General features: G+C 41.6%; 1 protein-coding gene across 3 annotated transcripts in view; it reads right to left on the bottom strand.

The window, feature by feature from the left end:
* KIF26B (kinesin family member 26B) overlaps positions 1 to 13,998 on the bottom strand; it is a 345,725-nt gene that overhangs the window by 320,383 nt on the left and 11,344 nt on the right. For all 3 annotated transcript variants that reach the window (XM_083176235.1, XM_083176236.1, XM_083176237.1), the window contains one exon: positions 12,664 to 13,065. In XM_083176235.1, the coding sequence (XP_083032361.1) occupies positions 12,664 to 13,065 (402 nt within the window). The remainder of the gene's footprint in view (positions 1 to 12,663; positions 13,066 to 13,998) is intronic.

Here is a 13,998-nt window from a genome sequence, read left to right as displayed (position 1 = left end):
TACATTCAATATAGGGCTGATGTATACTTAAAAGCAAGTTGTCAGTAACGGCATTGTTATTGCATTCATGGCTCTCAATGCAGGCATTCACCTGTATACATCGATGTGCACCTATATCCATATGCTTTGTTGGACAACCATCATCATCACTAGCATCAGACCTATGAACTAAGGGCCTTATTCTAGTTCACTCTTTCTGACAAAATCCTTTTTAGATGGACAAAACCATGTGCACTGCAGGGGGGCAGATGTCACTTGTGAAGAGAGAATTAGATTTGGGTGGGGTTTTACTTCAAAGTGAGATCTATATTGCAGTGTAAAAATAAAGCAGTCAGTATTTACCCTGCACAGAAACAAAATAACTCACCCAAATCTAATTCTCTCTGCACATTTTACACCTGCCCCCCTGCAGTGCCCATGGTTTTGTCCATCTAAGAAGGATTTTGTCAAAAAGAGTGAACTAGAATAAGGCCCCAATTGCCTGATTCAAACTTGTTCAATAGATTGTGTGTAATCGTTTCATATGATAAAACACAATAGTGCCTTCACTACATACTGCGCCACCTTATGGTGCCCATATACTGTTACTTTATAATGCCATTTAGTTCATACTGTATCACATTACAATGAAAAGGTCAGATTATGCCACATTAAGCTGGGTACACACACAAAGATTTATCTGTCCAATCTGTCTGGTGAGAACAAAAATCTGGTAATGAATGAAAGCATATGAAATTCAATCAATTGCTCACAAATGCTGAAAAATGGACAAAAACTATTTATTTGGATAAATCTGTTCGATCAAATAGATTGAATCAATTTGTCTGAATGACCATTGTATGTTTGCCAGTGTTTAGGAGCAAATGTCTGATTGTCATTTTCTCCAATACATTGTTAGATTTTTGTGCCCACCAAATAGATTGGACAGATAAATCTTTGTATGTGTACCCAGCATAACAGTGTCCCTTACCTTTAGCATCTACTACCTATTCAGAGAGCCGGTTTAAAGGCCTCATGAGCCTGGAGCAGAAATGTTCAAGGACTTATTCCGAAAAGTGGAGGTGGAGTGGAGGTGAGGCCAGTGCGATGTAGGTATGTAGAAGCCATACACTATAAGCCCCAGTCTCCCGGAATATCTAAAAGCGGAAAAAGACCACGAGCAACCAATACTGTATATACCAGTATATAGTCACTTCCTGGGTTACAAGATAAAAATAATTCATAGAACTACAAGTACAAAATAAAAATAAAGACATTGAGTATGTAAGGAGTTAATAATGACAACTAGAAACTTCATCCCTATAAATTAACAGCACTGAACCTGACCTAATCAATGAAGCCTTTGAAGTGGAATAGTAAACATTACCATTTGATAACAGTTGTACAGAGAAACATTTGCAGTACGCACTGGAAACAATGCAACACTCCATCAGTACACAGTTGCTATGTACCTTAGTAGAGCCTCTACCAACAAGCCCAGCAGCGCTCATCATACAAGGCTGGTGCATGCAGACATTTCAGGGAAACTGTTCACTATTAATACTGACTGAACTTGAGAGAACCACCATCTGTTTTAGTGGTGACCTTCAAAGAGATACATACTGTAAGTGTCACAATTCCCCAGTAAGAACCATTACTTCCTCCCATTTGTCTCCTCATATGTTAGCATGACTGCTTAGCAACTAACTGGACTACACATTATACAGTAGCATTTATAGGGAGGACCATGAGATAAAATGATTTGGCTCACATTAAGGACAGCAACATTGCAAACTGACGTCATGATGCCATCTGTGGCCCTGAAATGCACCATATTGTTTTTTGTTTATTTCATATAATGGACTAACATTTATAGTTTCCCTTTCCATCTTCAGCACTTAGATGGGCCTTGTGGTGCAAAAGAAAAAGGAAAAGAAATGGAAACTTCAAGCCAGTGCTATTTAATCATATAAACGTGCTGTAAGATGTTCTTTTTCACACAGTAGTCTGCAGTGCTTGATCTGTGGGTGTCTTATCCTGGGCTTCAGGATATTGCCTGTTGTAAATCCCAGGCGGCAAGATACAATATAATTGCCAGTCACATCTCTCCCTAGAAGCTCCAGCTCAGAGCTGTGGCTGATATTGCACAGTGTATTATTGATGAGGATTACTCCTGTGTAGTGCGACGGGATACAACTAGGTCGACACCACTAGGTCGACATGCAGCAATGTCGACATGGGTTAAGGTCAACATGGATCTAGGTCGACATTGGTCTAGGTCGACATGACATTAGGTTGACACAACCATTAGGTTGACATGGGCTAGGTTGACAGTCAAGAGGTCGACATGGGGTTTTTCACTGTTTTTTTTAGCCTGCATGTCGACCTAGTGGTGTCGACCCAATGCTTGTTGACCTAGTTGTGGTCGACCCAATGATCCCAACCCAGTGTGATGCATAGATGCATAATATACTGTAGGACAGGGCATCAGTTCGCCAAACAAAATGATATATGATTCTTCTAAAGCTGGGTACACATATGTACAATTTCATTTTTCTTGCGACCGTTCAAATACACGTTCGGCCGTCCAAAACATATGACCGATCTGTGCGTACACATATGTACAATTTTACTTGCGACGTCCGATGTACTCACGTCCAAACAATCGCAAGAAAAAGATTGTACCACCGTACACACTCTCCCGTTCTGGCTATTTGCACGATAAAAATGCACACAACATTATCATAATGGGCTGGATTAAAAGAGCATACCAAAACGAGGCGTGATCACAGAACAAAGAATCGTTCGTGTAGTACAGTGAATAGAGCCGTGACTATTCAGATCCATTGCTAGCTGTACAGGATATACGTACGTACGTTTGTCTATCGGTGCATTTGGCCCTTTTTACAAACAATTTAATTATGAGCTTGAGGAGAAGGAAGGCTCGTGCGTGCATTTTGGCTGCTATGGCCATTAGATTGCAGGCTATTAAAAAAAGAAAAAGGACCAAGAATCGGAGCTGCTGGACCAGAGACTGGCTTCTGAAGGAGAGACACCTTCTCCCACATGCCATTGCTACAGGAGATACGGGAGAACAATCCTGATGACTTCAGGAATTATCTCCGTATGGATGACGCTACCTTCATGGAGCTGCTGGCACTCGTTACCCCTTTAATAGAAAGAGAGGACACCTATTTCAGGAGGCCTATTTCTGCAGAGCAGAGACTGGTGGCAACGCTGCGTTACCTGGCAACAGGCAGGACCCTTGCCGACCTGAGATTCACCACTGCAATATCATCGCAAGCGCTGGGGCTGATAATACCAGACACCTGTGATGCCATCGTCCAAGTTCTACAGGACAAATACATGAAGGTAAATATGGAAATTACATACATGTCCCCCATATGTATAGCTGTGCACATACCTGTACCCTATATGTATATCTTTACAATGCCTGTTAATTTAAACTTTTACACCAGTGGGTGGGGGGTAATTTTGATAAGGCGGGTAATAGCTTTGAGGCTGCAATGGGGGAGGGCTGATGGGTCTAAAATCAACCCAACAGATTATTAATACGCATATACTTTTATATTGCAGTTTCCATCGTCCAAGGAGGAGTGGCAAATTATTGCACGTGATTTCCGTGATCTTTGGAATTTCCCTAATTGTGGTGGAGCTATCGATGGCAAACACGTCAGAATCATGCCCCCTGCAAAGAGTGGCTCTTTTTATTATAACTATAAGGGGTTCTTCAGCATTGTTCTAATGGCCATCGCTAATGCCCGATGGCATTAATGTCTAATGGCAAGCACCTGTATGTGACACTCTGTTCAGGTCCGACCACCGTTTTACCTCAAATAAACAAAGTGTTCACAGTATTTTTTGTCAGTATTTCTTAATAAATGTTAAGTGTTTATGCAGAACAATGAACATCACATATCTATCTATCTATCTATCTATCTTCTATAACTATATCTGTCAGGAATGCACACACAACGATTATTTATTTCAAAAGGAATGCACACACAACAAATATTCTATAACAGCATGGCGCGGAAAGTATGGGGGAGAAGACTTCCTGTTGTTTACATGCTGCGCTGATGGAGGGATGACGCAGCTAGTCAACACCCACATGGGCGTGCTGCTTTTGGGAGGAATGATCGCAGGAACGGGCTGCATATCGATCGAACGTGCGTACACATGTCACTTTTCTTTCGATATGGAGCCGTCCTGTCGGAAGAATATTAAGCAGCAAAGAACCTGCGACCGACCGACCGTGGACGGCCAAGAGCGTTTTTGGCCGTTTATCGATCGCAACGAAGGGATCGGGACTGCGTACACATATATACAATCGAACGGCCGTTCGTCCGCAGAACGGAAGAACGGCCCGACGATTGTACATATGTGTACCCAGCTTTAGATGCTAACATTTACCAATAATTTCACATGAAACTTTATTGCTGATCTGATGCATGTAAAACAGTTCTGTGCTGGCACATTTGTATTAAGTATAATGTAGAAATTAATTTTTACTCATATGTGCCTACTTTTTAAAACTGAAACGGGGCGGGACTATGCTACGTGTCTGGGGTGGGATGAGGCTGATGTCAACAAGCCCCGCCCCCATGACATGGATCGGGAAGGGGCTAATTTCGCATTATTTTAGCCCCGCCCCTTCCCGCGGACCTGCGAAAGTCGAGATTTTATACAACGGGTATGCGGGAGACTTGCCCACCTTCCTGGGGGGTCGGGAGGGGGACCCAATTTGCGGAACCATCCCGGCCATTCCGGGAAGGTAGGCTAGTATGTTTTTACTGAACTTGGCAATAAAGACATTTTTTATTTTTAATAGCCTTGCAAGTCCCCCAAATGCCGCATGCCGCCCACACGGTTTTGCCCTGCGTGTATGGACAGCGATAATGGGGAAAATCGCTCGGCTTAAAAAACGCTCCACTCATATGCACTGAGTGATTTTTGCCCCTGGCCAGCGATTTTCCCCAGGGTGGAATACTTTCCATAGATATAGAAAGCTGTCCACCCCTTCGCTCATCTGCTGGTAATACCAGCAGATGAGCGGTGGTGGCCGGCGACGATGTGGCCATCAGCGCCTCCCACTCATCGCTGGCTTGTACACACTGGGCAGCTTTTAAGCTGAAAGCAGCTCAAACGACAAAATTGACAAGTGTGTTAATTCTCTCTGCACATGTTACATTTGTTCCACCTGCAGTGCAATGTGGTTCTGTCAATTTGTGAAAAAATGCAGCTTTGTGTCTGAATAACCCCCAATATTTTACCCAGCAAATGATTCAATGAAATTCATGAGAAGGAGGCGTGTATTTACAGATGTGTTCCCTAATTAGTGGGCAGCTGTAGAGCCTCTTTGTTCCTGCAGAATTATATTATTTTTAGGAGACCTGTGCACCATCCAAGCACATTTCATGCATGTGCATTGTAAGTCACAAATATTCCAACACACAACTGTGACATGTAATACAGGGAGCCATGATATCCCTTTGCTCACATTATTACTTGCAGCCGCAGGTGAGACTTTAAGAAGCAATATTTTGATAGCTGGAAGGAGCAGAAAATCTATGTTTTCATTAATATAGAGGTTGGTGCTAAAGTGGTAACTGGCAGGACTTCAAGGGGAGATTTAAGCGCTCTCAACATACACATTCAGCCATATCCACAATTTGACAAATGCAGGTGCAGAGGGATCTTTATAGAGGCAGCTCCAAAATATGGAATGCGGAGTGCACCTTTTACATTAGATGCTGCACATCCACATTCCTGTACTTCCGTTAATTAACTTACTGGCAAGAATGGAGCACAAACAGGGGTGGACTGGCCTTCAGGGGCATAAGGGGAATTCCCGGTGGGCCCCACTGCCTCGAGGCTCACCTCTACCTTCCCTTATGTGCCAGACTGTGTACTTGAATTGTATATTATACATGTTACCTTATAAAACATAGGACTATAGTGTATTTTCTACGGTGTATTGTTTTTTTAAATATACTATGCAGGGGGCGGAGCACGAGCTGTGGGCGCCGAAAGATCACAGGGTGCCTGAGCCGTGCACTGCAAACTCTGCCGCCGGCTTCCCCGCCCAGCTTGCCCACTCCCCTGCCCGCACAGCTTACCTGCTCCCTGCTATGCCCGGCTCTCCAACGCTATTTTCAATTCAAGTCTCCCACTGGACCGCTAGCCAATAGGCGCTTGCGGTCCAGCAGGCAATCAGAAGCAGCATTGGTGGCTGCTGGACTGCGAGCGCCAATTGGGAAGCGGTCCAGTGGGAGACTTGAATTGAAAATAGCGGCAGACAGCGGGGAGCGAGCTAGCTGGGGGGGGTGGGGGAGCAGGCTGCAAAAGGAGCTATTTTAGTCCCCCTTGGCAACGAGCTATTTCAGTCCCCCCTTGGCAGCAAACTATTTCAGTTCCCCTTGGCAATGAGCAATTTCAGTCCCCCTTGGCAACGAGCAATTTCAGTCCCCCCTTGGCAACGAGCAATTTCAGTCCCCCCTTGGCATCGAGCATGAAGCCCCTTGGCATCGAGCAAGAAGTTCCCAGCAATGAGCATGTAGGTAAGTGGCACTTATGTGTCAAATGTGTAATGGGCATTACGGTTTGTTATATAGTATGTAATTTATTTATTTTTTAACAGTTTCTTATATAGCGCATACATATTCCACAGCGCTTTACAGAGTATATAATATACATTCACATCAGTCCCTGCCCCAGTGGAGCTTACAATCTATATTCCCTACCACATGTACACGCACACACAGATATTTTAGGGTTAATTTTTGTTGGAAGTCAATTAACCTATCTGTATATTTTTGGATTGTGGGAGGAAACCGGAGTACCCAAAGTAAACCCACACAAGCCCCGGGAGAATATACAAACTCCGCACTGTTAGAGCCATGGTGGGAATTGAACCCATGACCTCAGTGCTATAAGGCAGTAATGCTAACTATTACACCATCCATACTGCCTTACGGCATAATGGGCATTACGGTTTGTTATATAGTATGTAATGGGCATCATGTGTGGCCTTATATGTAATTGGCATTATGGCATGTGGCTTTATGTGTAATGGGTGTTACAAAGTTTGCTAAAATGTGCAATGGGCATTACGGTGTGTGGTATAATGTTAGGCCATGCCCCTTTTCGCCATGCAAGAGCCCCACCTACTACAAATTGGGGGGGGGGGGCGCGAAACATGCCCTTGCTCTGGACACCGTGGCACCTAGCTACACCACTGATACTATGCTCTCTCCAATGGCTAGCCAAGTTGCAGCTGGCCACACCCCCTCTGGAGACTGGGCATACCCGTAGTCATGGGCCTCTACTAGTGCATTTCCCCGGTGGGCTCTTCTTGCCCCAGTCCAACACTATGCCATAGTCGGACAAACATTTGTGCTCAAAATACCTTATTGTTCACAATCCAGCAATTGCATACTCACATGATTTGGGAATGTTCATTACATGATACGTATGAACAAAATTCTAAAGACACTGTGATGCTCAATATACTCCTGTGTTTATTTTTTCCTCAATTGCTTATATGTTGAATTCCTGTTGAGTAGTCAGTCAGAGCCGAATCCCTGTAAACCCTGACTAGTACATAATACCAAGACCGGCTCAGAAACACAAGCTTCACAGAACACCCTGTAGTGGCATGTCAACTTCATTCTAGGAACCAAGAGGAGAATCTGGAACAACTCTGGAGAATTTACAGAGGTAATAGCCAATAACTCTTCCCGACACATTATTACATAGATAGCAGATGATATGATGCAAACCCAAATGTAATTGCACATCCGGTAGAGTAGTTAACACTTAATTTTTTGCACTTAAAATTGACATCATCTATTGGTACACAATGCTGTAGCATTGTATATTTCTGCCATGAGATTTTATTGGTGTTAGTTTGTATTTAGCAAAAACAGTGCAACATCAACCACACACATCTATCTCACACACAACTCCAAATAAGGGGTTTTCAATCCCTATTTTCGATGGGGGGAAAGCGGTGGGCACCTATTCAATGCTGTCTTTCCCAACAGCTTTGAAGAGGCAGATCGACAGAATGAGCCGGACTTTATAAGCAGTCGGGCACATTTCGTCGATAATGGCCGTGACTTGTCGCAAACACGGCTGAATCTCAACAATCCACGGCCGTTTACGCAGACACACACCATTTTTGCCCATCGACACCCGGGACATTGAATCCTGCCTGGCGATATGCTGTCAAGCAAAACAAAAATGGGCCAGGGTCACAGCAGGATCGACAGTTGTGACCCGGGATCGAATACCCCCCTAAATCTTTAAATAATGAATTTATTTTTTTTGTTTAATGTACTAAAAATATCTTTAAAAATATGTTTTCCAAGTAGATAATAGAAATCTTTTTTATTTTTTATTTTTTTTACAATATGTTTGAATGAATCTGGAAATGTATTATGTAAGAGCTTTTGATGGTGGGAGGAAGGGGTATAATTGGTTTGTAGAATATTCTCACCTTCAGCATTGTAAAACAAACAATATATTAGTACTAATGAACATTCTGCTGTTTTCTACTACTAAAGTGAGCCTAAATATTAAACAAATAAGAAAGGTGTATTTATTTCGCGCACTAACAGAGGTGGCAGTACGACAGCAGAGAACATTGCACCATACATTTTATTTCATTGCAGTTTTCCTTTAAATGGATTTCAGCATAAAGATTGTAGCCATGGTAACGCTACACATCACTGATTAACCCATTAGCTGCAAAGATAGCCTTATGCTGAGCTGTTCTTTTCTCTACGTCTTTGAGCTTCTATTAATTAACTCTATTACATGGCAAATGGGGCAGAGCCAAGCGAGACCTCACCTATGGGGAAGTACACAAGAGGAGTAAGAAAAATGCAATGGAGAACTAAGGTTTACACAAAGGCAGTAAAGTGCCTCCTGGAACGGTTGGGGAAAAGCACTCATGGCCAATTGCATTGCAAATTTTCTCTTGCACCTCATAGATATGAGCAAGAAAATTAGCAATGTGTAGCTACTGTAATGTACAGTAATGTGAGCAGCCCACCGTGGCAACAGCACATCCTGGACACCCAAATCTTTACCCTACCATGTACTTCAAATAACTTATACCTCTCGCACCGCACAAATAACCCGGGTCCGATCCAGGTTATTGCCGTGTCGACCAGGGTCACTGTGCAATGTGAAAGGGCCTTTGAAAAATACTGGGTCCAGCAATATGGCACTCCAACTCGGGTAAAAAGAAGGGTTCTAACCGTGTCAGACCCTGGTCAAGAGACCCGGTTCCATTCGCTTCTATAGAGGAGGCAGCAAAGTCACCTTAGTGTGGCCTCTTTCCCAGCCACCAGCTTATCGTGTCGCTCCTCCCTGACTCCCCGATGAGCCTCCCGGGAAAAACCCATGTCCAATCCCAGGTATGACCCGGCATTTTTGATGTGAAAGCAGCATTAGCTAGCTTTTTTTTTTTTTCTTGAACGTGTTTGTAAAAAGACAAAAGTGTTACAAGGATCAAACAAAAATGTAACAATTTAAGATTCTTATAAGAATAAATCATAGATTTCTCTTCAACAATGACTTTAACATTTATGGGGTATACATTTGCAACCACTTTAAGACCTTTTTAACACATCACTTATATAACATATAATCAAATGTATTAGGGTGTGAGAATCAGAAAGTGAGAAATTTTGGGAGAGTTTACCCATGTTTTTAAAGCTGAAATGCTTTACACTGAAAAACCAGGTTGATTTAGCCATGTAATTGGTTGCCGCTTTAAAAAAAAAAAAAAGTAAAACTCTCCCCAAATCTCTCACTTTCTGATTCTCACACCCTATTACATTGGCCCTGTACATCTAATTATAATAAATTAATTCATAAGATGGCATGAGACATTACCACAACATTATTTGAACATGTGATCTGCAATTTAGGTACAAAGTGTAATACCCTAGTTGTATACAGCTTGATATCGCTGGTTAAAACCCGGGTCGCTTATTGTGTTACATTTTTCTATTGCTTGCACATTTCCTGTACAGCAAAAAGACGTCAGCTTTGGCTTTAATGCATCTCAGCTATCTCATTAAAAAGGAGTCAAGCTCTGCTGTGTTGCCAGAATAATCTCTTGGCAGAATTTACAGCACATGCTGTAAAGCGCGTGGAACAACAATAGTCCCTCAAAAAAAATATATATATATTGATCGTAATGTAATATAAAAAAAAGAGATGGACAAATAATGTAGAATTCAGAAGAAGTTCAATGGTAAAGTGTGATGGAATATTCTACGCTACATAAGAAACTGTAAATAAATAAATAAATATTAAATAAATAAGAGGTAACAGGATCTTTGAACATAATTTGCTACCAAATCAAAGGCACCAGAAGTTAATTTTTAGGTGTCATGGCTTTCTGGCTCTAGAAATATGCCCAGATCTGACATAAAAGAAACCAGTAATGTATTAAATCTTCAATCCTATGTACTATTTTATTAGTTTTGTTTTATTAAAAAAAGGCTTTGATCTTGTTTAGCATGAAACTCCTCTATGATGTTCTCCAATAACTCAGTCTCATCTTCCCCCAAAATATCTGTGTGGGAGCGTTAAGCCCCATACATACTGAGGGACTTTGAGCTGAAAGCCCCTCAGTTTTGTCTTTTGAGTGCATTCAGATCAAAAGCTATCCAGTTTGTACAGGGCAGCCACGAGCAGTGAGTGCTGATGTGCGCTCTTGCATCATTGCCTGGCAGTGCCGCCGCTCATCTACTGGTATTACCAGCAGGTGAGAGACAGGGTGGCCATTTTTTCATAGCGTTGTGCTACGGAAAGTCGTTCACCCCTAGGAAAATTGCTTAGACAGGCCAAAATCACTCAGCGATATTCCCCATCATCAGTCTGCATGCACGCTGGGCAAAAACACCCAGTGTGAATGGACTTCAATACAGCTACAGAATCTTTCAGTCTACAATATACAACACAGAGGCGTTGCTTAACTGAAACTTGTTCCCTAGGGTCACCTGAGCCCTCCTTCCACGTACATGATGGCAGAAAAAGGAGGATGGATGGAGGATTGTGCTCTGAATGAAAGTGCTAAGAATAGGGCTGTTTCAAAGCTTCTCTATTCAATACATTGTGTGCAATGTGACTGTGGTTGCCATGGTAGTTACATGATGCATTTTAAGGTATCAATTATTAATATTGTTTTGAACAAAAAACATAGCTGTGTATCTTCCTATAGTAAAACACATTGATTTATGTAAACAATAAAAAGTACAGATTTTTACATCAGGCTAAACCTTTAAATAAATGCTGAATTATTAGCATCTGTTCTATCAATCTGTGATCCATTTTAAGTTTAGATATAATAATAATATAATAATAAAAATAATAATAATAATAATGAAATATAGATGACCGACTCTCTATCAATTACTTTTTCTCACAACAGTATACAATCAGAAATGCTTTACATTTATAAGGCAGGTTTATCATAGCCCATGATGCACTCAAGACAGATTTATAGGTTTAAATAATTTGAAACATGGGAGTCCCTGCAACTTCTTGGCTGATTCCCAAGCTATTTGTAGTTGACAGACTCAAGACATTTCTTTTTAAAAAACCTTGTATGGCAAAAACACAACTTCTGCTGGCAAATGTGATTCCCAAAACCAAAAGCCTAGTCTGGAACAATTATTAGATGACCACCCAGATATGTATTTAGAGTCTATAGTTGTTAATCATTTGCATGGCTACATAATACAATCACTGAATATGGAGGTACAAACAAACAGCAACACTAGACAATTTACCGGTCAATAAAGGCTTACTGAATAGATCAAAGGGGAGGTGTATCAAACCTTCCAAAAAGAATGATGGAAAAGGTCCTCATAGCAATCAATATGCTTATAGCTATAAATTATCACACAGATTCTATAAAAAGATACCGATACAGTGTGTCCTCATACATCTAGACTCAATGTGCCACACAGTGGGAGTTGCCCGGGGTGAGTGAGCTGACAGGTCCATTGCAACTCAGTTCGTACTGGCAATCTTTTTTGTTGAAAATGCTTTGTAAATGCAACACAATGCAACTATGATGCTCAAACAGACTATGCTGATTTATGTGATATGCATCACTTGCATATCTATGGGACTGTATATGAAGCACATAGAAACTTGACATAGAAAAAAGCCACAGACGCTGAATTGTAGCACTTTGTATGCAGATTCAGACTCAGTTGCACACATATATACAAGTGTTGCTTATCAAATAAATCAGCATACTTGTGACTAAAAAGACACACAACTCTAGTAGAGTCTCACGGGATCTGGTATGCCAAGAGAGGCTTTTTGGTGTGACTGCCGCAAAGATGAATCTACAAGCTCTTATTGGTTTATATGTGTAACTTCCCTACCTATAAGGATTGGTATATCTCCCACTGACCCTTCTCCAACTAAACCTGCTGCTTTCTGTAGCATCCCTGATGATACATGACTATTCTAATTAGCCAGCTCCATGGTGGTCCAGTTGTGCATCAGAGTTAACAAATACCACATTTTCAATCCTTTTCTACTTTTCACTTTAAAAAAACATCTAAAAATGTTCTATCAATCAATGCTTTTGATCTCTGCCTTCTTTACATAAGTCTCATGTCTTACCTTACTAGAGTGGGGCCCAGGAAGCAGCAGTTTAAGGGCCTGCCTCTTCAGTTCTACCAAACGTGCATTGCAATTCTCACACCAGACGCCCCTATCAGATCCAGGAGATGATCCTCCGCCACTACCAGAACCAGGAGATCCTGTGCCAAATCCTGGAGACCCTCCCAGTGACCCTGGAGAGCTGTTGCCTATCCCAGGAGATGCAGGCCCAGGAGACCCAGAGAAGGAGCCAGGGGAAGAAGTACCAGAACCAGGAGATGGGGTGCCAGATGAGCCTGGAATGGATCCTGCACCCTCCGGCGCAGGCCTACTACCAGCTCGGGACTCCTCATAGGCTTTCCTGTACCAGCTCTCTGGAGAGAAGGGTGCTGGTGATTTTGTGGGGGAGCAGACCTCATTGACCTAAAATAAAAAAATATAATATATAACATGTAGTACAAATTGCATAACAACCATACATTGTTTCAAGAAATCAGTTATCTCTCAAATACATTTTTTTCTTTGTTAAACTGTCAATTTAAATACCCCTTAAGGATATATTGGATAGTATTTTTTCTAAAGGCAGTTACACACTAGATGATTTGTGGCACTCCCAATATAATTAACGATATCGGCGGATGAACAATCTAGTGCATACACACTGAACGATATTCAGTGACGTCACCCGGCCCCTGCTGTACATGCTGTCATTGATGATATATTCAACATTGAGTTGAATGTTCAATCAATAGTAGATAAAATTAACGACCAGCGGGAGCAGGCATCGATAACAATATTAAGAGCACATACTAGTAATGATATATCTTAAACTATATCATTATCATTCATATCCTGAACGATATATCATCTAGGGTGTATCAGGCTTTAGCTGTCCTCTAACAAATCATTATCACCTTTGCAAAACCTTTCTGGAGGGTAAATAATTATGGCTGTGAGTCACACTAATAAAAGCATGTCATATGATGGCAAAGGGAAGAATAGAGAGGAAGCATTTCTGCATTATAAAAGTCTTTCTGGTCATTATGTCATGTAACTGTGGTTACCAGAGGATACTATGCAAACTGTACAGAACAAAATATCATTAGCAGTCTGATGAAACAAAGCAAGGAAAAAAAATCTTAATTGCTGAGATAATTCTTATAACTCCTCACAGTGACTTATATTATAAATAAAAAATAAAAATTGACACACATTTGTTGCGTTGCAAATCCCATTTCAACCCCCAAAATCAAGAAATGATTGAGTGTTGGTATTAGAAATGTTAGGGACCCATTTAATGAAGTTCCCCTAGACACATTGGATGGGCCCACATATTTGCGCAAATGCGCGCTAGAA

The sequence above is a fragment of the Crinia signifera genome, chromosome 3, assembly GCF_055691185.1.
Source record: "Crinia signifera chromosome 3, ASM5569118v1, whole genome shotgun sequence".
NCBI classification, from domain to species: domain Eukaryota; kingdom Metazoa; phylum Chordata; class Amphibia; order Anura; family Myobatrachidae; genus Crinia; species Crinia signifera.
Note: the sequence above shows the minus strand (reverse complement) of the source record. Positions and strands in the feature narration are given on the sequence as shown.